Source organism: Lutra lutra, chromosome 10 (genome assembly GCF_902655055.1).
Source record: "Lutra lutra chromosome 10, mLutLut1.2, whole genome shotgun sequence".
Lineage (NCBI taxonomy): Eukaryota > Metazoa > Chordata > Mammalia > Carnivora > Mustelidae > Lutra > Lutra lutra.
In genome coordinates, this window is record NC_062287.1 from 41,539,396 (window position 1) to 41,563,591 (window position 24,196).

At 36.0% G+C, this 24,196-nt stretch overlaps 1 protein-coding gene across 1 annotated transcript; it reads left to right on the forward strand.

The window, feature by feature from the left end:
• The first annotated feature begins 710 nt into the window (after positions 1-710).
• Positions 711-23,991, forward strand: CHORDC1 (cysteine and histidine rich domain containing 1). Its single transcript, XM_047691523.1, has 11 exons — positions 711-961; positions 4,819-4,868; positions 8,471-8,527; positions 9,424-9,581; positions 12,000-12,103; positions 12,748-12,806; positions 16,944-17,014; positions 17,782-17,887; positions 20,092-20,211; positions 20,668-20,730; positions 20,983-23,991. Exons 1-11 carry the CDS (start codon positions 898-900, stop codon positions 21,127-21,129), a joined length of 999 nt encoding a protein of 332 aa, XP_047547479.1. The 5' UTR covers positions 711-897; the 3' UTR covers positions 21,130-23,991.
• The last annotated feature ends 205 nt before the right edge of the window (positions 23,992-24,196 follow it).

Below are 24,196 nucleotides of genomic sequence, written 5' to 3' on the forward strand. Positions count from 1 at the left end.
CCCTTAGCGTGTGCTCGTTAGTGTAATACCGCGCTTTTTTTAAAACGCACTTGATGAAATCTTGTTAGCGCTTCCAGCACTGAAGAAACAAGTATTGGCAAACCGATCAAATGGAGGCTAACATGAAACAGCACCAATTTACCCCGGGGTCTTAGAGCCACAGCAACCATTTCTAGCCCTGTATTCGATCAATACGATAGATATCCTGATTTTAAGTGCTTTGTATTTTCAGAGTGATTCGGCCTCCATCATTCCGTTATCGCAATTGCTCCGGAGGCGTGCATTTCTTCAGCGCTCCAGAGATCAGGACCACGAGACCTCAGCACCAGGGAGACTTCGTCCCCGTTCCTCTCAACTCGTTGACCGAGCGACCGCGTTCCAGGCAGAGGATTCGCCAGCACTGCGCGGGTGCCTGCATCTCCTCTGAACCGCCAAGAGGCGAGCATCGCCAGGCCGCGATCACGGCGGTCTCAAAAACCCGGAGGCGGCTGCGGCGCTGGGGCCCAGCCGGCAGGGCGGCCGCTGGGCGGCACGAGCTACCCGGTGACGAAATCTGGAGAGAGCACGTGCGTCTCCAGGATGCCATCGCTTTCTGCTTTTAAGGTGTCTCGTCTTCAAATATCCGGCGCCACCTCCAAACCCGGCCGCCAGCCTCCGGAGCCGGACCCACAGCGGCCCCGCGGCAGCCCGGGCTGCCGCCGCTCCCTCCGCCTCTTCCCATCGGCTCTGCGCCTGCGCGACCGGAAAATTCGCGAAGGTTCCTGAAGCGGAACCGGCCGTTCCGGAAGCCGGCAGCCGCCCCAGCCGTCAGACCCGCGGTTGCGGCAGTGGGGTCGGTCGCGCACCGTCTTGCTCTTGCCTGGGTTCGGCCCCGACCTTGAACGGTGGGGAAAGGAAATGGCCCTGCTGTGCTACAACCGGGGCTGCGGCCAGCGCTTCGATCCCGAGAACAACTCCGACGGTAAGAGAAGCGCGCCGCCAGCCCTTCCTCCCTTCTCCCCCTCAGCCGGGGGGACGCCCTTGGGCCCAAGGGCGTCCCGGGTCAGCTCGCGAGCGGCCGTCGTCCTGCCCCGGTCTCGGTCCCTCCGGGCCGCGCTCGCCCCCCACCCCCACCCGTAGCGCTCGGTGGAGGCGTCCGACCCGCTCCCCGCAGCCGCGCAGCCCCGCGGACCCATCTCCCGGTCCCACGTGTTTCCCGGCCGTCCGCTGACTCGCCCACTGGCCTGGAACCAAATACCTTTCTCCCTTCCCAGTTCCCCTCTGCTCCGTCTCCTTAGGGGAGCAGAAGTTACCCAGGTGCTGCGGGGCTCTCGTAGCGGCAGGTGTGCGCGTGTAGGTGAGTGAGTGAGACAGACGGCTGGGAGGGTTGGGCAGCGGGCCGAGTTACTTCAGCATTGAAGTCCGGCTCCTTGTATTAGTTTAGAAGTTTATTTTTCTGAAAGTCTTGTTTTCTGCTTGTTCAGTCCACTCAACTGTTAGAAAGTTATTTTTTTCAAGTGTCTTGGATTAGGAAAATTACTCTATCTTTACGCTAAGTTTTGATGTATCTGGCGGTTTGATGTATCTGATGGTTCATTTGTTACCCTTGTCTTAGTAGCCTTATTTGTTGCGTAGTTTTTCTGTGATTTTCCCATTTTAATAATGTGCCACCTTTAGGATACAGTGATGGTTCCTACGTATACAGTTAAGGATGTAAAGTGAAAGTGATTAGACTAGGTGAACAATCAATGAATTTTAATTTTGAATGGTGAATGGGATAAAGTGAGTTGATTTCTTGAATATTGTGGGAAATGACCACTTTGTCAAATTCAGTTAGCAATTATTGTGTTTTCTATATGCCAGGCATTAATCTATCACTTATTACATCATCTCGTTTAATCTTTGCCTCACCCCTATTGAGTGCGTGTTAATGTATTTTAAGGGGAAGTGGGGTTCAACATGGTAGCACCATGGTTCCTGCATTGTGAAGGAAATGAAAATCTAGCCTTTTTAAATCTTTTTCACCTCTGAGTTGTCCGAAGGATTTACTTGGTGAATTGGTGACATAATTTAAAAAAGATAAGGCTTGGGGCACTTGGGTGGCTCAGTGGGTTGCCTCTGCCTTCCACCCAGGTTATGGTCTTGGCTTCCTGGGATCGAGCCCCACATTGGGCTCTGCTCAGCAGGGAGCCTTTTTCCCCCTCTCTCTCTGCCTGAAAGATCTTAAAAAATAATAATAATAAAATAAGACTTGGCAGAATTCAGTTGATAAAGTTGAATCCGGTCTTTCAGTCTTTGTACAATATTCATGTTTTCATCATTGACATTTTTATGAAGTTATTCAAGGAGAAAATTGTGAGATTTCAGTGGATGACAGTCAAATAAGAGGTTTTAAAGCCTTTGCTTTTTTGGGGGGGAAGGGGTGTTTATTTGACAGAGATCACAACTAGGCAGAGCAGCAGACAGAGGGAGGGGGAAGCAGGCTGCCTGCTGAGCAGAGAGCCCGATGCGGGGCTTGATCCCTGGACCCTGAGATCATGACCTGAGCTGCAGGCAGAGGCTTAACCCACTGAGCCACCCAGGCACCCCTAAAGCCTTTGCTTTTGGTAACCTTTGCAAAAAGTAAATTGCCTTAGTGTCTGCCATATTTTACTTTAATATTAAATAAAGGGAAAGACTGAGGCTTTGTCTTAGGACAATAATGTCCCAAAGTAAAAATGTTTGTTATAGAATGTTCTATACCAGCCTGAAATTATGAGGGAGATACAGCCATTTTCTGGAAGTCAGCAAGTGTGTGTGTGTGCCTGTGTGTCTGTGAGAGAGAGAGAGTGTGTGTATTATGCCTAGGAAAGAGATGGCGTTGGGGGAGGGGGAGTGGGAAAATGAGAAGAGTAGACTTTCAGGGGTTGTGTGATCAATACTAAATTAATCAGGGAGCTCCAGTAAGGTTGTGGAAAGTTTCATTGCTTTAGCAAAATGGGGGTTAGAGATTTAACTCAGTAAGTTGTTTCAGTGGTAAGATAAGAAAATGGAGATAGAAAGTAGAAGGTAAGAGCTAATAGTAGAGTGTGGACTTGGTTAGGAGAGTTTGTTTGGAATGGGAAAGGTTTGACCTTTGGGCAAAAAGTATCCTTCTAAGGTATCCTTGAAAGCTTATACCTGGTTTTAGTTTGAAACACAAGTGAAATTAATGTTTAAAGAAGACAAAGTTGGTATCTTCACATATTAAACAGTTATTCTGGAAAAAGCACCACTTCACAATTTAGTCCATATATATGGACTAAATTGTATGTGTTTATTATACACATATACATATACATACATATGTATATTTTATATATGTGTGTGTGTTTGTGTGTATATAGATATAGATATAAACTGAATCAGCTGCTAAGAGGCAGAGCCTGTATTTGAGCCAGGGTCAGACCCAGAATGAAAAGCCCTTGGCTCTTAACTGCTACAATGTTACCCATAAAATACAGCTTTGAGCAAAACTGGTAAACCTGATAAAGGCTAGAGAGGAAAATAACCATCTGCTTGTTATTTACATTTGAAAGCAGTGATTGTCAAATTTTGTTGCTACTAGTTGTAGGGTTAAGACCTGATTCAGTCCTGCTGCCATTCTGCCCAAACTGACCATTATGATAATTATGCCTCTTACAGTTGTTAAGCATTATGTATTTTATGTATGCCTCTGATATATGATATTTAATATTTGAAAATACTCTATTTGTTCTCTTTTTAATTCTGTTCTCAACTTACTATCCCTCTGCATATTCATTTCTACTTTGAATCTCCTTTTTCACTCTTAATTCTATTACTTCCCTCAATTAATAGTTTGTTCTTATTCCATGGGTTTACTTACTGTACAATGAAAATAACCTGACACTTTCTACTCTGTTAGCCTAACATAGTATCTATGTAATACCTGGTTACTAAGGAAGCCATACTATCTATTAATAAAGAAGTAGGAAGATTTCTGTAAGTACTAGGAATATCATTTTAAGCAACAGCAGGAATCAGTGGTTGTGGGTAATTTAAAGCTAAACAGACAGCAAAAGGTGGGGCAAAGTAGCCTTATAAGAAAATCGTGCAGATGTGGAGCTGACCTGTTTTTTCTAAGCTCAGAGTTGTATCCAGTCAGAAAATAATTGTTTATGATTATCTGATTTTTTACATGTAATATTTCATATTGCAAACTGTATTAAGTTTATTTGCATGAGTTGGTGAAAATTGATGGTGTTATGGGGAGAGGTAGGGAAATACAGAATAACAATCAGTGGCAACCCTGAAAATAGACTGTAGAACTTAAACATCTATTGAATGAGTTTTGTATCTAGCTTTTGATGCCTGTCCACAATAGTTAAATTAGCAATTACATATTACATCAGTTTTTAAAATTTTGAGCATATCCTTCTAAAGCTTCTTTTTAGAGACTCTCTTCGGCAATCTGTAGATCAGTGCACATAAGAATGCTTAAGTTTGATAGTATTTTTGTAAATAGAATTGGAAGGTGTTGGTCAAAATCAGAGCTTGAAGTTTTGGTACTACAAATATTAAAGGAATAGAATACAGTTTGTTACACTTGCACTATTCTGTATTTTTATCTACAGCTATCATACTCTTGAATTACATGTTTAGGTGTTGCTGTTGTAATGCAATACTATATTAAGCGCTGTGTGCCATGGATAAAACTCAGGCATTTGTGAATTTTTAAGGAAAAGCAGAGTATTACCTTCATTTGGAAAAGGGATTAAATGTTAACATCTGAAAAAAATAATGATTTTTTTTTAATTCATAGCAAAGTCGTATTTTTTCTCCTTTCTTTTTTTTGACCAGATGCTTGCACGTATCACCCAGGTGTTCCAGTCTTTCATGATGCCTTAAAGGTAAGAACGTGGTATATTTCATTCTCTTCATATTTGTGTATGAAATTTAGAAGTATAGGGCAACTGTGTGGCTCACTTGGTTAAGCGAGTCCCTTCGGCTCAGGTCATCATCCCTGAGTCCCAGGATCGAGTTTGCATCTGCTCCCAGCTCCATGGGGAGTCTGCTTCTCCATCTGACCTTCTCCCCTGTCATGCTCGCTGGCTCTCGCTCGCTTGCTCTCTCTCAAGGAAAGAAAAATCTTTTAAAAAAAATAATAATAATTAGAGGTGTAATACGGAATTTTTTTTTCCTCAGCTTGTGACTTTTTGCTTTTTTTTTTTTTTTTTATAAACATATAATATATTTTTATCCCCAGAGGTACAGGTCTATGAATCGCCAGGTTTACACACTTCACAGCACTCACCATAGCACATACCCTCCCCATAACCCCACCCCCCTTCTCCCTACCCCCCTCCGACTTTTTTGCTTTCTTAATGGCCGTTTTGGGGTGCTTTAAGCAAATACTTCATTAAAGGCAAAGACAGTTGATGGTGATCTTAAGATCTTTCTCAGTTATAAAATTATGTTATTTCCATTCCAGCTCTCATTTTCTGTACTCATGTCTTTTTAATCTTGAGGGGAAGTGAAGTAAGTGTATTGAATTTTAATTTCTTAACCTGTCAGACAGCTACTGTGTAATAAAACAGCTCTGGATTTTCGGAAAGATTGTTATAAACAGTGAAGGGTGCCAAACTGAGATACCACCTGTTTTCCACCTGTACTTCCTTGGTGTTCCAGAGAATTAGAGAAATAATAAAATGTTGTTTGAACAGGTTTTTCTTGGTGTGTTTATTGATCTTTTATGAGTTATGATAATATGGTAACATTTATCTCAGAAGAAAATGTTGTGGTGTGGCTGCCGTCATTTTATGTGTTGGTACTTTGGTTTTAGGAACATAAGCAGTCTTACATGTTTAAATATTGTTGTTGCGTTTTGAATGTCTACTTCCAAGGAGTAGTTGGACACTTTTGGTATTTAACCCGTAGATAGCCAAGTGTTAATAAAGATGTATAAACAGATAACGAGTTTATGTTAGTCTGGTTAGTTCTAAGTGTGGGAAACAGAACAATCATTCGTTAGGGCAAGTTCGGAGCTGACTCTTCTTACATCTTTTTAGCTGCTTTACAAACTTTTGGGGGGATGGAAACTGGTTCTGGGAAATACTCACTTTTGCAGAAGAGTGAGGGGAATCTTTCCTGAACTGTCATTTATTCTGTTTATTTTTCTTACTGTATATTTTTCTTTTTCTTTCTTCTCTTATGGTATGTTACTGTCTCCTAACCATAGATGTATTTCACCTTTGTCTTTAGCTTTCTATTTTCTCTTATTTAGTGCATGTGTTCCTGTCCTTAAACGGCATCTCTGTGCCAGTGGCTTCTGTAGAACATTTCATTTGCAACTGCAAACCAGTTCACTTGAAAGTGAACTCTTATTCCAAAAATAGCCTGCACTCAACTTTGGTGCTGCTAGTAATGATGTCACAAACTTTCTAGTCATTCAGTCATTGCTCTTTATTTTATTTATTTTTTTTTAAGATTTTTAAATTTTATTTATTTGACAGATCACAAGTAGGCAGAGAGGCAGGCAGAGAGATGGGGGGAAGCAGGCTCCCCACCAAGCAGAGAGCCTAATGCGGGGCTCAATCCCAGGACCCTGAGATCATGACCTGAGCCAAAGGCAGAGGCTTAACCCACAGAGCCACCCAGGTGCCCCCATTGCTCTTTGTTTACTACCTAACTGTTAATCACCCTGTTGAATTAATCTTAAGGACTTCACTCAGAAGTATTTTTGTCACTTTTCGAATCCTGCTGTTTATTATTGTCTCTATAAATATCTCTTGAAGACCTGTTTTTTCTAATACTATTGGATTTCACCACAAGTACATAGACGGACAAAATAGGTAAATCAGTATAATGTTTTCTGTTTCCAGTTTATTGGCAGATAAGTTAAACATGGCATATGCAAAAGAAAGAATATTTTAATATTCAAATTAGAAGTGGCATAGACAGAGAAGAGACAATTCTTAAGAAATGACAACCTTATACTCACATACTTAAATTTCGCTTTCATTTATTTTTAAAGATTTTATTTACTTATTTGTGAGAGAGAGTAAAAGGGAGCTGGGGAGAAATAGAGGAAGAAGCCGACTCACCACTGAGCAAGGAGTCTGATGTGGGGCTCGATCCTAGGATCATGGCCTGAGTCAAAGGCAGACACTTAACTGACTAAGCCATGCAGGTGCCCTTTTCATTTTTTTCTTTTACTGAGGACTGCCATAGGTCGCAGATTGGCATTTGGGAACAAATATTATGTATTATGTATGTATCCCTATATCCCCAGGATATCTGCTGTAATTATTTATTTATGATTAAGACAATAAAGCTTTTTCTCATACAGAATAACTTTTCTGATGACTATATTATCAATGCTAACTAAATACTATATTTTAAGGTTATAGTAGGTTTTCATCTATATCTCAATTCAGAGTAAAAAGAACTCAATTTCAAAATAAAGGAAAATTTAAATTATAGTATATTTAACTTTTTCTTTAATTTTGTAAGAAAATAGTGTGAAAATAATCACTACCAAATTCTTCATATAGTACATTGAGAAAAGCAGTGAGGCCCAGATGGAGAAGTGCAAATCCTAGCCTCTAGTCTAATTTGGAACATCCCAAGTCTTGAAACTGCCGCATTTTTGTTTTCTTATTCTTTATGATACATTGGAATTACAGATGACAGCCTAAAGCCATTTTTTGGTAAGCTACTTGATCTTTTGTTTAGTAATCACACATAGCAGTTCAGTTTCTATATTTTTATACTTGTCACTAATAAGATCCCTTAACCTTCAAAGAGCTAACAATTCTTAGGTTCCTATGCTAATCAGCCTATTTCTGAAAATAGAATGCTTATTGTTGGGGAACACCTACAGTGAGTTCTTTAGAAGCTGAATTATTATCATTAATGTCGCTAACTTTCTGGATTTTTAAAGTAAAGCACTTCACTTACTCCCCATATCCTTTAAAATATATGATGCCTTTAGAAATTATAAAATGTTTCTCTTCTAAAAATCAAACACTAGTCTTGAAAAAAGCGATTTTTATTTCCGTGTATTAAAGTACTTCCTTTTGTAATCAGTCACAGCACATACCACCTTTAACATTGGTTAATTAGCTTTTTTTTTTAAGATTTTATTTATTTAACAGACAAAGATCACAAGTAGGCAGAGAGGCAGGCAGAGAGAGAGGAGGAAGCAGGCTCCCTACTGAGCAGAGAGCCCGATGTGGGGCTCGATCCCAGAACCCTGGGACCATGACCTGTGCCGAAGGCAGAGGCTTTAACCCGCTGAGCCACCCAGGCACCCCAACATTGGTTAATTAGCTTTTTTTAATCAAAAACGAAAAATCATTTTACTTGATTCATTTATAACACTTCACCTTTATGAAATCTATATATGTGCAAGTCACTGCCAGATTCAAGGACATAAGAGCAAGTAGACTTTTCGTGGGTTATGTTCTATGCATATTCAGTTTCAGGGTTGTTTTTTTTTTCTGTTTCATAGGGTTGGTCTTGCTGTAAGAGAAGAACAACTGATTTTTCAGATTTTTTAAGCATTGCAGTAAGTATCAAGTTTTTTTCCTAGATTAACTCCTGAGAAAGTATAAACAGTGGGAAGCTCCAGATTTGAGGAGTCTGATTTGGGACTTCTGTTGAGTAGTCTGTTAATTTGCACATAGAGCCTTTTTTTTAAGTGGAGCTCACCTGCTTTGACAGCCTTTAAAATAAGGGATTTACCCATTTTAGAGATAAAAGTTTCATGATACTAATTAGCCACCTGACAGTATAGGTTTGTCCTTGATATGAGTAGTCTTTAAAGTACATCGAGAAGGAAATGATACATGCAAGTTAAGGAATTTTTATAGTGAGGAGCAATAGGTATTAAATCTAAGATACTACCAAGATGTACCATTTATTCTGTATATCCTTAAGAAAAAAAAAGGCTGTTAAGGAAATGACTTGCCATTAAAATTAAAATTTCAGGGATGTTACAATGCATGTTTGACCCATCTGCCAGATTTGACAACTACTCTATATTACTTAATCCTCTCAAAAAGTATCTTAAGTGCCAGTCCATCTGTTTTGAGGAAACTAAAAAGATTCCCTTGCTCAAAGTCAAATAGCTAATAAGGAGAAGAATTAGGGCTCAAATAAAGGCCCTTTTGGGTTTATAGTTTGTAGAATTCTGTGTGAGATTTCCAGAATTTTACTGTAAAAAAAAAGTTTATGCTGTGTATGTAGGAGAACCTGATAGTCAGGAAGTGTAATTTAATGGCTTAAAATACATTAAGATGTAAGAACTTATTTATAAATTTTGCAAATTTAGAGTTCTGTTTTTAGTTTCTTAAAATAAGTCTGTGGAGAAAGCATCCGATAGAATTTATTAATAAAGAAAACTAATTTTTCTATCATGGCACGTGAAACAGATTCTAGGATAACTCTTCTCTCTCCTAACAGGGCTGTACAAAAGGCAGGCATAATAGTGAGAAGCCACCTGAGCCAGTCAAACCTGAAGTCAAGACTACTGAGAAGAAAGAACTTTCTGAATTGAAACCCAAGTTTCAGGAGCACATCATTCAAGCCCCTAAACCAGTAGAAGCAATAAAAAGGCCAAGGTACACTTTGTATAGTTGTATGTTTTTATCATGAGTGGATAATACATTTGTTCTTGGTATTTTATGATTTTGCATAATACCATTTATAGCTGTTATGTAGGTCACCAACTTGTTATCTTTTGGATTTTCCCTTAAGTATACCTTCCATTTTTTCCCCCTTCAAGTTGAGACCATGTAGACAGTAGACTTCTCCTGTATGTTTGTTCAGTATATCATCGTAATATGTCAAAAGCAGAAGAGCCCACATCTGCCTTATGACTTGACATGTCTTTTTCACTGTAGCATAGTGAAATTCTAGAAAGGAATTGTCAGAGAATCCGTTTGAGTTGAAAAAGAATTTTAGACATCTTCCTCTTTATTCCCCTGCTGTTTTATTGATTATCTTCTAGGATATTCCTGAGAAGGACATTTAGTTTCCTTTCAAATAATTCTAGTGAAGAAGAATTTACTTTCATTTTAAAGTAATCCATTTTATTGTTACTAAGTGTGTATAATTTTTCCTCCTATTGAACCAAATTCTCTCTTTCATTTGTCCATATTTTGTCACTAGAACAAGCCTAGTCCTCTTTTACTTTCAGATACCTGAAAACTGATAATTTTGCTATTAGTATTAAATTTTTTTATTTATTTGATTTAGATGGCAGATCTGTTAGAGTACTTTTAAAATACCATTTGCTCTTTTTTCATAGAATTACACAGATTCTTCATACTTACCTTCTGGTGAAATAAACTCTGTTTCACAGTCTCACACATGGTGTTGGCTGCCACTGTCAAACCAGGCCTCCTTCATTTTGCATTTGAGTATTGCTTTAGAACCAAAATATAAGACTTAGATGGTTTTTGGCCTCAAATATGGCCTGAGTTGATTTTTTTCTTTTTTTAAGATTTTATTTATTCATTAGAGAACGAGAAAGAGCAGAAGCATGGGGAGAAGGAGAGGGAGAAGCAGGCTTCCTAGTGAGCAGTGGGGGCCAATGCAGGACTCCATCCCAGGACCTGGAGATCATGAGCTGAAGGCAGATGCTTAACCATCTGAGTCACTCAGGGACCTCCCCTCGAGTTGATATTTTTATTCCCATAATGGACCTAATGGTTTTCATGCCTTTTACTTAATTGATCTTAAATAAATTTTATAGCATATTGAATAATACTAGACCAATACAAGAGGCCTGTGAGACTTTTTGATAATTCGTTCGTTTAACCAAACTATTTAAACTGATTTTTATTCCATCTCCACCTATTCACAATCATGAGAGACTTTATCAAGTGCTTTGCTGGCCAATTTGCCAGTAACAAAAAAAAAAAAAAAATTGAGGAAAAGACAACTTTGGCATGGCTCATTTGTAAGTATTATAGTGGTGTCCACTATAATTAGCAGTATGAATTAATATTTATTTTAAATAATGGACTATTAATTTACTTAAGTGAGAGATACTAAGTTTTTTCTGTAAATTCATTTGGTTGTATTGTAGAGATTGTGGGAATATAGGTTTTTATGTACTGTGTTAATACTTCTTACATCAGTTGTTTTCATTAAGGATGTGGATTGAATAATTTGGGATTTCTATTTTTGTTTCATTTGTTGAAATTCTTAATACTTACTGAATGGCTTTATATAAAGTGTACACATAACACTTTAACCATTACGAAGTGTTGGAGGGTGGTATTGATTTTTAACCCTACTGAAATTACTTTGTGGTATAATTCTATCTGAATGTATGGATGCATATAACCAGTGTCCACACAAAGTGAATTATCTCCTCTGGTAGGAATATGGATTCACTTAGTACATATTTGTTGCCTGTTAATTATATTCCCAAAAAATAAAATTTGTATTCTTAGCATTTTGCTTGGGTGTGGAATGTAAAAGTACTTTATGGTTCCTTCTTGGCAAATGTGGATTCCTGTTCTTCACTTCCCATTAGACTTACTGAATAGTAATTATTAATGTATACTAATTAATAATTGCCATGTTGGCAATAGCATGATTATTTGAGCCTTAATATATTTATTTATATATTTATTTATGGGGGGGGGGGCAGAGGGAGAGAGAGAAAATCCCAAACAGGCTCCACACCCAGTGTGGAGCCTGACTCAGGACTTGCTCTCATAACCCTGAGATGTGACCTGATCTAAAATCAAGAGTCAGACACTTGACTGACTGAGCCACCCAGGTGCCTGAGTCTTAGTATTTTAATTTCAGAATTTTTCTGTTAAAACTTGAAAGTATAGTTACATATAACAGTTATTTATAAAATACTATTTAATAGGAAAAACTTGATTCACAAAACATTTGGGTTTTTATAGATTCTTAGTGTAATTTTAGTAAAAAAAAAAATATATATATATATGTATGTATGTATACATATGTATATTTTGGTACGTCAGTAGTGGTAATAAAATTTAAAAATTCTCCAGCCCAGATGAACCAATGACAAACTTGGAATTAAAAATAGCTGCCTCACTGAAACAAGCACTTGATAAACTTAAACTATCCTCGGGAAATGAAGAAAATAAGAAAGGTAAGATTTCATTTTGTGGGTTTTTTCTGTACAATTAACCAATTATCAAAAAGAGATAGCAGTATAGTTCAATGAATATAAATATAAAAAGGTAGCCCATTATAGTAAAGAATTTATTTTTGTTTTCTAAATACCGGTAACCTCACAAAATGAATTGGTGGTTTATTCCATAATGTCTTTATTAAAATGAGAAACTGCTAATTAAACATTTTTATTCTGTGGTTCAGTAGTTTTTAACTGTTAAATTTATTTGATAATTGTAAATGTTTCATTGTGTGTGATATAAAATATATTCAGTATATTCTGACCTACATTCAATACCATGGATGTAAGTAGTACCCATTTCATGATTTCTCTCTGATAGGGTTAAGATTTTGGACATTATATTACATTATAGAATAGAAATGTGTCATATATCATTTGGGGACATGGGCAAAACCTAATCACAGTAATTAATTTCTTATCAGCTTTTTAAATATATGAACTGAAAGGTCACTTAGAAAACTTAATAATTCAAAATTGTTTTAAAATTTCGGTGTATTTTAGATTTAATATTTTTCCAAATACTTGTTTTATGAAAAAGGTTATTTAAGAATGACACTAAAGTATTTTAATGTTTCTAATTTGATTTTCTTTTCTTTTAGAAGAGGACAGTGATGAAATTAAGATTGGGACCTCATGTAAAAATGGAGGGTGTTCAAAGGTATATATTATAAAATTTGTGTTGTGTTACAGAAGTAAAATAATTTTTGAAGAAGAGGATGCAATTTACTGATTCAGTTCAACAAACATTTGAGTGCCTATCACATGTTGGTCAGTGTACTGTGGTCTAGGACTGTGAACATGGATAAGAGACTTGGTCTTTGACAAATATATCTGACAGAATCGTGGAATAAGTAATTCTAATTCAGTCAGCATTTACTGAATGCTTACTGTGTGTCAGACATTTTGGGGGTAGCTGGAAATACAATATCAAGTAAAGCAACAACTTCTGCTGTTGTGGAGCTGATAGTCTACTTTAGGGAGAAGGATAACACATAGATAATTAAATATTAGGAATTCAGGTAGATACAAAGAAAATGTAATAAACAAGGAGAGTAAAACTATTAAATAAGGCTGTCAGGGGGACCTGGGTGGCTCAGTGGGTTAAAGCCTCTGCTTTCGGCTCAGGTCATGATCCCAGGGTCCTGGGATCGAGCCCCGCATCAGGCTCTCTGCTCAGCGGGGAGCCTGCTTCCTCCTCTCTCTCTGCCTGCCTCTCTGCGTACTTGTGATCTCTGTCTGTCAAATAAATAAATAAAATATTTAATAAATAAGGCTGTTAGGAAAGTCCTTTGGTAAGTGACACTAAATCAGAAATCTAAATAATGAAGCAATGAGTTATGTAAACCTCCAAATTGATAGGGGAGCAGTATGTGTAGAGCCTTTAAAGCTTGGCTTTTCATGAAATTATGGGAAAGGTCAGTGGGGCTTGGTCAGGGGTGGAAAATATGAAAGGTAGGGGTAAGTTGGGGAAGCACAATTATGGCAGTCCTTATAGGGCACAGTGAAGGGTGTGGGCTTGTTTTTTTGTTTTTGTTTTTGTTTTTTTTTTTGATAATGGGAAGAATTCTCTTTTTTTTTTTAATTTATTTATTTTAAGATTTTATTTACTCATTTGAGAGAAAGAGCACAGGCAGAGGGAAAGGCAGGAAGAGAGGGAGAAGTATACTCTCCACTGAGCTGGGACCCTGATATGGGGTTTGATCCCTAGACCTGGGGATCATGACCTGAGCCAAAGGCAGATGCTTAACCATCTGCACCACCTAGGTGCCCTCACATTCTCTATTCTAAGGAGGGGTTCTAAAAAGACCTCTTGCTGATAATTTGGCATACATAATGGGCACTGGGGAACTAGAGGAGGGGAAACCAGCTAGGTTGCAATTGTGAAAGACCAGGCAGTGGGGTTGGAGCTTATTTTTTAGAAGGGGTTAAATGTGGAATATACTCAAACATTTCAGTCAGTTTCCCCTCCCTCTCTATGTGAAATTGCATGCCCTCCAATATCTCTGTTCTCAACTATCCTTCTTTTCTCCAGGACACTAATCACTTTATAACACACTACTTCTTTTGCATATGTATTTTGTGATCTGACTTTCCCTTCCCTTCCTTCTCTCATGTAAGGTTTACAAGGACAGAATTTTTTTGTTGTTGTTCTTTGCTGTATCTTAAATGCCTAGAGCGGTGCCTGCCTGGCTCATGACAAATGATGCAGAACGAATACTATTTGGAAGTATTAGCAGAAATTGCTAATGAACTTTAAGTGGAGGGGACATGGGGCTCCAACAGCTGGGTGACTGATGACACCGTTAACCAAGAAGGAGAAAACAGGTTTTGGAGAGCGGGTGTGTAATTTTCCCTCATGTTAAGTTTGAGATCACCTTGCTTATTTAGGGTTGGAAATGGAAATGTATTTATATGTATGTAAGGTTAAAGTAGTAGATAGAAGAGAGTAACTGAACACTGGGCTAGAGGAGACAGTGCAAGTGGGAGGATGGGTAGTGCAGGAAGACCAGAGAGAAACGATCTCAGATTTTGAAACATGAATGCCAATTCTGTAAATGGACAAAAAGGAAGGATATCTCAAGCAGAGGTGATAGCAGTATACAGCAAACAAGGAATAGTTTGTAATGTATAAAATTTGTTGGTGTGGAGATTAAAAGAGAAGTTGTTAAGGACCAGATCTTTAAAGGCTTTTATAGTGCTGAAAAGTTAGAACCTGCTGTAGGTTAGAGAGGCCCTTATTTGATCTTTTTCAATGAAATGTAATATTAAAAAGTATACAGATGTAAGTGAATTTATAGCTCAAGGGATTTTCACAAAGCAGAGCCCTCCTTATACCTTCTCCCATTTATTATTTTCTCCCAAATATAATCACATTTTTTATCAATGTTTTGCCTGTTTTGTGTTTCTGAGCGTAATGTGAATAGAATCGTAGACCAGGATTCTCACTCCTGTTTTCCTTGGCTTAATGAAATGTGTGTTACAGTTATCTTTGTTGCATGTAGCCATAGTTTGTTCATTTTCATTGTCTTAAAATGTGCTGCTGTGTGAACGTTGCCCATCAGCTTACCCTTTCTATTGTCCTTTAAATATTTTTGTTTAATGCTACTATGAACATTTTTGTGCCTGACTTTTGGGGACACACGGATACATTTCTATTAGGTATATGACTAGAAATGGAATTGCCAGATGATAGTGTGTCTGTGTCCAGCTTTAACAAATAGTTCCTCATAGTTTTCCAAGATGATGGTCTTTACACATCCGCTAGTAGTATATGGGGCTGATTCCATTTGTTCGACACCTTGGTTAACACTTTGTAATATCAGTCTTCTATATTTTAGCCATTCTGTTAGTGCGTAGTGTTGCCATTGTGATTTTAGTTTGCATGCTCCTGATGATAAGGTTGGGTACCTTTCTGGGCGTTTATTGGTCACTTGGATGTCCTCTTTTCGTGAAATGTCTGAAATCTTTTACGTATTTTTCTTTCTCTGAGTTGGCTTTTCTTTTTGGTTTTAGGAATTCTTATTATTTTTAACCAGAGAGAGATACTGTATATTTTCACTGTCTTAATAATGACTTTTGATAAAACAAAGGCTGTTTAATTTTAATGAAACCCAATTTGTCCATTCTGTTTGATGAGTGCTCTTCCTATTCTTTTTAAGAAGTTTGTCTACTTGAAGGCCATGAGTATTTTCTAATCTATAGAGGCACTTTTAAAATGTACAAACCACCTGGAACTGGTAACTGTAAGGTGTGTGGTAGATGTAATTAAACGACTGTTATAAGAGAGCGATAACACGTTTTAATTAGAGGTCAGAAATGGAAGGCAAAGAAAAGAATTAGAATCTGTTAGTGCAGTCTTATTGTCTAAAATCTGCTAGGGATCATGAGGAAGGTTAGAAGATTAAACTGATAGATATTTTCAAGCTAAATTGGCAGGATTTCATGATAGAACACATGGACGGAGGGAGAGGACTGTGGTTTTGCTTTGGGAGACTGAATGGATATGGTGCCATCACATAAGTAAGAAGAAGAGTAGGAGTTGAGGGGGCAGTAGTGATAAGTTCAGAATCTAACATAGCTGATTTTTATGTGCTTATGGAATCTTTAGGAGATACACAGGCAGTACGTTGGATTTACCAAAAGTAAATATACAGAATTTTATTTTCTGTACTTGTAGGTGGTTGCTATAAATACCAGAGTAAAAAATATACTGCTGGCTGCATCTGTGTTTTATTAACATTACTTTTTGTGAATTCATCTGTAGAGCCTTCACCTACAGCAGCAATGGGGCCCGGATCTTCCAGACAAACCCTGGATATATTTATAGGTCTGCAGCTCATTTTACCCTTCCTAGGGATAAGAAACAACACTGTAGAACTTCCAGAATTGCTTATTAATTCATAATGCCCACACAGAGTTTCCTGTACATATAAATCATGCCATAACTGTATTTCCATTGAGAATACCAGTCCCTTGGTTTCAATATTCTATAAATTTAAATACCTGAATATGTCGAATTGTGACCTCATACCTGAATGTGTGAAAACATCTTAATATATCCCTTTGCCTACTTTTCTATTTGCCTTTTTCACAGGGAACTAAAACTTAAGCATATCTAAAAAGGAATCATTTTCCATTCCTTATTGGAAAGGCTTGGGGTGAATTTATGAATATTTTAGGTAATTGTTATTTCTTGAGCATTTTCATAGTTCTTAGAGGTCACCAGTTCTACAAATGTTTGTGAAATAGGACATTGAGATGTGAAGCTAATTTTTTCCTCTTTTTTCTCTTTTAGACTTATCAGGGTCCACAGAGTTTAGAAGAAGTCTGTGTATATCATTCTGGAGTACCTATTTTTCATGAAGGGTAACTTATACATGACTAATTAAAACTTAATGGTAGAGGTTAGAAGAGTTAATGTGCCTATAAACATTATTTGCCATGCAGCATTATTAGTGTTTTACTTACATTGTTAATATAATCTTTAGAAAAACCTAGAATGTGGGTTTTATCTTTTTACATATGAGAAAACAGTTACTACAGTGAAATGGCCATTGTGATTCATACCACATGTTTTTCCTTATTCCCTTATTTTTCAATGGAATACTCTATTTGGGCTGGATAGTTTTTAGTTGGAAGGACTGTTCTGTGCATTGCTGGACATTTAGAATCTTTGAGTCTGGCTAATATCTGTCATCAGTATTGTGTCATCCAAGAAAATCCACACTTTTCCACAGCCCTCAACTGAGATCTAGCCCCTCTTCCATGCTGTGTTGTAGTTTATAGAAATGCAGTAGCATGTTAAAGTCTTCCACTCTGTTAAAACCTTTGGTCATTATCACTTTTGGGGAACTTTATGAGGAAAGTGGAATGTGAGCAATTGGTGAAAAGCAGATTTGGAATTTTGTGATGGTTTTAAACATCTTTACTCAGGAGCTCCAGAACTACTACAATAAATGCCATTCTGGTTTTTAAATGATTAGTCTCCTGATAGTATTAACTCTTTAGTAACTCAGACTCTCTGTAGAATACTGAAGTTGCACATACTTATTTACCTTTTAATTTACCTTTTAAAATCACATTGTGGTAGTTGTAAGGTTTTATTTCTGAAGTTTTTCTGTGATAATTTAAAGGATGAAATACTGGAGCTGTTGTAGAAGAAAAACCTCTGATTTCAATACATTCTTAGCACAAGAGGGCTGTACAACAGGGAAACACATGTGGACTAAAAAGGATGCTGTAAGTAGCATTTTCATAATAACATCGGGATATAGTTATCTGTCATTTTTTAAAGATTTAAGATTCTGTCTTCAGAAATTTAAAAAAAAAAAGTTTTTCTCTCTTGCATAAAGGTTTGATGAGCCTAAAAATTAATTTGAGTCAAATGTCTAGAGCACTGCCTTTTAATCCAAGTGGCCGTTATGTGTGATGATGCAGATATGCAGGTTTTTATGAAATACTGAAGTCTTCTGCCAGAATTGAAGCATGTGTTTCTGTAATTCTGTAATTCTATAGGCTCTTCCCACATTCTGGTTTTTTTTGTTTGTTTTGTTTTGTTTTTAAATCATTTTTCTACTCCTTCCATGTTACTAATCACTTCAACTTTGGATTCTCTTCTGGCCTCTTAAAACTTGACTCAGTCATTTACAGTGCAAAATCACTCCATCTAGCGGCCAAAGAGAAGGATGGCTGACTTGTTCCAATTGTCTTGAATGCCTCTGCTTGCTAGAGGGTACTTTATCGAAACAACAAAAACTTAAGTCCTTACTTCACTGGATAGCTTTTTAAAAAGACATAGGCTATGCAAATAAGTGTCCAGAATCCCATTAAACTGTAAGAAGGCAACCAATTTATTGTAAGTGCACCTTAGCTCTTGTAATGTATTTTATAATAAATTAGTTTTTTGTGCTATATTGGCAGTAACAACCCTACTAACAATGAACCTTTCACTGTATGTGTCTTTTAACTTACAGAAAAATTGTAAATTTCCAAATTGCTTTAGGGATTCATTCAATTCTGTATTTGAGTATTCTATATTTTCTGATTTTTAGTAACATGCTTTGGTATTATAAATATATCCTTCAAGTTACAATAACTTGTCTACCACAAAACTTGCAGGAATATTAGCAAAAAAACTTAGTAAAGTCTTTCTGTATTTTCTCTGAGGACCAAAATTCTGAAAGTTTTAGCTTAAAAAAATAAATGTTTTTTATTATATGCAGAAGTTTTCAGAGTATAACCCTTGATGAAATAATGTTTTTGTTATATTTTAATGCATACACTTAATCAAGTATTAAGTGTCTGAGCTAGTAGCTAAGGACAAAAAATGTAAGTGATCCAAACAATTTTAAATTCAGTTAGCATAATTATACCAAAATGTAAATACTGCTTTTTCAACAGTAGTGTCTCAATTATCATATGATCTCAGTGATATAAGGAATTTGAGAAACAAGACAGAGGATCATAGGGGAAGGGAAGGAAAAATGAAACAAGATGAAACCAGAGAGGGAGACAAACCACAAAAGACTCTTAATCTGAGGAAACAAACTGAGGGTTGCTGGAATGGAGGGGGTGGGAAAGATGGATGGCTGGGGGATGGACATTGGGGAGGGTATGTGCTATGGTGAGCGCTGTGAATTGTGTAAGACCAATGAATCACAGACCTATACCCCTGAAACAAATAATACATTATATGTTAATTAAAAAGAAAAGAACAGTAGTGCCTCACAGTTTCCTGCATTATGTAACTAAGTTGCTTTCGTAAATTTATGATACTAATCACAATTTGTCTCTTTTTTTAAAATAGTCCTTGATAAAGCAATGTTCTATTAGTAGGTAATAGTTATTTCTGTAATAATAACCCAAAACATTTCTTCCACAAATTATCACTTTTTTCTTCATTTTATTATTAGGGGAAAATAAACTATTCTATAACAGCAAATAGTAGATTGCTATAAGTAGTCAGTTCCAACTTGTAGAAACTGGAAATTTCAATATGTCGTCAACTTCCAACTTAAAGAAAATAACTGGAAAATCTCAATGCATAAGGTTAAGATGTTATCTGGATTATTCCACTAAGCAAATGTCTTGGTTTTCATAGAATGTTTTTATGACTGTGCTTAGTGGATTTCAGAAATGTTAAAATAGGATAAAATTTAATCAGAGTTTTTAAGTTGCCTTTTTCAATGTATAGTGATGCTATGGCCCTAAAAGGAAAAAACACAAATGGAAGAATAAGCATGTTCTCCAACCATAAGATTATAAAGATTATTTGTATTGTGATATATTTTACTTTTTAAACCTTTTAGAGATTGTTTGCCCTTAAAAACATTAAGGGCTCAGTTGCACATGGTAATTTTTTAAAAAATTATTTGACTCCGATTCCTCTTTTTTAGAGGTTATGTGGCACTTTGTAAATTCATAAGGGTTTTCTTCTTTTACAGGGGAAAAAAGTTGTTCCTTGTAGACATGACTGGCATCAGACTGGGGGTGAAGTCACCATTTCAGTATATGCTAAAAATTCACTTCCAGAACTTAGCCAAGTAGAAGCAAATAGTACATTGGTAAGTACACTAAATATCTTTGAGAAAAATATGTCTTCATACATGATTCTCTATATTAATGTATTAAAAAATACTCTGGGTCAATTTTAAGATTCTTTTAAAAATCTTTCCCATTCGAAAAAGTAGTTTGAAATTACTGTCAGAAACTTTTGTAAATGAAAATTTCTGTATAGAATAGAATTATTTCTGAAGCATTCTGGAACTACTACAGTAGCTTAGAAGACTTTATTAAATAATATAGTACCTAGTCTCTCAATATGAAACTTCAGTTAATTTTTCTTCTCTGTTAATGGTTTCCTCAAAAAAAAAAAAAAAAAAAAAAACAAAACACAATACTGGAAGTTTGTTAAAATAGCTTAAGGGATTTATATCAGTATCTTCTTTATTTATAATCATTGTTTAAATCTTATTCCTTCAACTTGGATTTGATCAGTTAACTTTCTGTATATTTTTTAGTTAAATGTGCACATTGTATTTGAAGGAGAGAAGGAATTTCATCAAAATGTGAAATTATGGGGTGTAAGTATCCAGAATTTTTTTTACTACTTCAAAATAAACAGTTTAACAGTAAGAAGACCATACTTTAGAAATCAATGATACAAAATAGGTAATATAACTTACCATTAATTCTTACTAAAAACTTTAAATCTGGGTATAAAAATGGCCTTAGATGCTCAGAGTTGTGATTATTACCATAGACCAGACCAGTATTTTCCTCTGGGACTTGAAAAACAACATGGAGGCTTACCATCCTTCTCTGGTATGTTGCAGGTGATTGATGTAACACGAAGTTATGTGACTATGACTGCAACAAAGATTGAGATCACCATGAGAAAAGCTGAACCTATGCAATGGGCAAGCCTTGAACTGCCTGCTACCAAAAAGCAGGAAAAACAAAAAGAAGATACAGCAGAATGAGTTGACAGGGATAGAAAGTCATTGCCTATTTCAGAATTCTTAGCTATTTGGTAAAATGGTGGCTTGCTGCTGTCCTCTCTTGTTGCTGTGTTGTCTTTGTTGTTGCTGTTATTGTTGAATCTGGCAGTTCAGGGTCAATGATAGGTTCTTAAAAGCCAAAGTCAGTTTATCTTTCTGTGCCTCCCATCTTCTTTTTGAGTTACCTAAGTTTGATTATTCATTTCTCCTCACTCAACAGAACTGTAGTTGGGTCCTTTACTTGAAAAGGTAGAAAGTAGCTCATAGTTACAGTATTTTTTCATATTATGTTGAGCAGAGAAGTGTAAAAGAACATTTGTTTTGTTCACATCTCTTTTCTGTTACCCCATAATTAGTAAAGCAAGATGGAATGTCGGATTTTTAATTAGTTTTTTCATGAGTTTGTGTTCCTATAATACTTGAAAATCTTTAAGGAGGAGATAAAGCTCTGCATTGTTTTATCCTTGGGAAGGTTACTTTTTCTAGGAGGAATAATTCTGAGGTAGTGTAGTAGCTAGTTAAAGGGGAATATATGCATTGAATAACAAATTGGAATTTGTTTACAACTAATTGAATTAAAACATTATATCAGTACCTGTATTACTTGCCAAGCGCTATGATTTAAATGTATAGAAAACATTATAAATAAGAGTAGAGAGGTATCAATTTGGCTAGAATTTGCCATTTTATTAAGACTAAGCAATAATGGTAAACATCTCTTTCCTGATTATTTTATAAGGTCTTTGTATGGTGTTATGACTAAATTGTATCTGACTAAATTGTATCGGATTTATAGCCTACACCCTTTTAAAATCTTTAGTTACATGTAAAGAGAAATTATATATCTGGCCTCCGTGATGGGAACCTTTATGTATTGAACCGTAGACTTAAAGGCTTATGGAAATAACATTAGGGTATCAGAAAACTAAATAAGCTTTTCTTTATGACAAATATCTATTACATGTTAAATAAAATAGTTGAATTCTTTTAGAGTTTTTTTTTTTTTTTTAGACTTTCATGAATAGCTTGACAATTCTAGGTGATACAATGTTGATTGTATATATACTTCATTAGCTACAGGTATCACAGGCTTAGATTGTTTATGCTATTTGAACCCATTAAAGATAGTTTACTTTTTGAGGCAATGCAGAGCTCACCAAGAAAACTAGAATTAAGAAATGATTGAAGGCCAGAACTTTGGCAAAACTTAAGAAATTTGGGTATGAATTATGCTAATGTAGATTAAAATGATTATTTCCCATGCCCCTTGAGTGTTTTTCTTTTATTCTTACAAAGAAAATTTGCATAAGTACAGTTTTAGAAGTACAGGTTAATAAAGAGTATGTCTCACTCAACTAGCAAATAACTACTAAAGGTAGTTATGTAATTATTAAAGGATTTAGCTCTGTTACAAATAAAGACATAAAAAACTTGGCAACTGGGCTTTCATGATACATGGTATTTTAACAAAATACCATGGAAACATTTCAGAACAACTGGGCCAAAAGAGAGTATATAAGTTTTTAGTACTTGGGGTTGTATTTAAATTTATCTTTCATAATTTAAGGACTTGGGTTCATTTGGAGACATAAAATCTTATTTATTGTTTAAGGGAGAGGTTGATAGTTGATTTGATTTGAGGTGATGATTAATACACCTTTTTTAATGTTTTCTTCTTGAGACTTTTTCCCCCCTAAGCAATATCTTAATGTGTTACATGCAATTGAACTATTATTTAAAGCAAGTGGATTATTCACCTGAGAGTTAGTTACAAAGCACTGACTCTGTGTATGTGTTTTTGTGTATGTGTGTGCGAGAGATGCAGCTTATATATTCGGTTACATTAGTGGTTACATTAGTGACCATCCTTTCCTCTCTTACTCCTATGAACCTCTGATTTGTTGCCCAAATAAAAATATAAATATTTTTATCTTAGATTCATACATAAAGGGACAGTTATTGTTAAGTAGAATTTGTGTCACTTTATCTGTCAAGAAAATTAAAAATGTTAAGTGTATTGTTTCTCTAGAAATATGTTTGTCTTTCATAGCATTCAAAGTAATTACTACAGCAAAGCAGTGAAAACTAAGTTTATTATACACTTGGTAACTAATCTGACAGCTAAACTCAACATGGGAAATAGAAAGTACTATTTTTTCTTGTTCAGTATCTTTGCTAGTATAAAGGTAGTAAGGTCCTAAGAGTTGGGGTTTTATTTTTCTTAACCTGTTATCTTGAGATAATTTTAGATTTATAGAAGAATTACAAAAAAAGTACTTAGAGAAGTCTTTATTTCCTATAGTAATCTTTGCCTTGTATTAAAATCTTATGTGACCATAGAACATGTGCAAAACTAAGAATTAGTACAATAGGTACAATATTACTACGTAAATTAGAACATTGGATTTTGACCATCCTTTTTTAGTGGAACACTTGAAGGGTAGTTCTTAAAACCTGCCCTAGTTTTGTTGTAATAATTTCAGCCAGTAACTTGTAAACCATTTAAAAATATAAATTGAAATCAACATACCATAGAGAGAAATGATTATATAGGTCAGTGATGTAACTTTTTGTAACCATATACTGGCAGAGGACTAATGATCTATTTTATCATTTTATGCTAGAGATTTTAATTCTTATAATAATAAGTGTAACCTGTTTGGTTTTGTTTAGACAATTCCTTAACCATTTAAGGGTGAAGAAAAACCTAAAGAGTTCTTGCAAATAATTGAAAGTGACTTCGGGGTATTGCTCTGCCACTCCTTACTTTTTAAAAAAAAACGTCAGCCATTCCCCAGCCTGAAACTGCATGACACCCACAATAAATAAATTTTAAAAATCTCATTTATGAGTTCTGGTATCAGTTTTAAGGCATTTGGGCATTTACTTTTTTTTTTTTTTTTTAAGTAACTACCAAGTATTTTAAGTTGTCTGTTAGAACATTAACATTAGGGTTTTGTTTGTTTCATTGCATATTAATTTTGAATAGACATATTGGGTATTGTTTTTATTCTTTTGCCTGTATCATAAATCTGTGGCATTAGTTCTG

Bases quoted from the DNA above. Each gene is read 5' to 3' on its own strand.
- CHORDC1 (XM_047691523.1), top strand. From the start codon at position 898: ATGGCCCTGCTGTGCTACAACCGGGGCTGCGGCCAGCGCTTCGATCCC. The intron at 962-4,818 runs GTAAGAGAAGCG...TTTTTTGACCAG, and splicing joins TCCCGAGAACAACTCCGACG to ATGCTTGCACGTATCACCCA. The intron at 12,807-16,943 runs GTATATATTATA...TTTCTCTTTTAG, and splicing joins AAAATGGAGGGTGTTCAAAG to ACTTATCAGGGTCCACAGAG.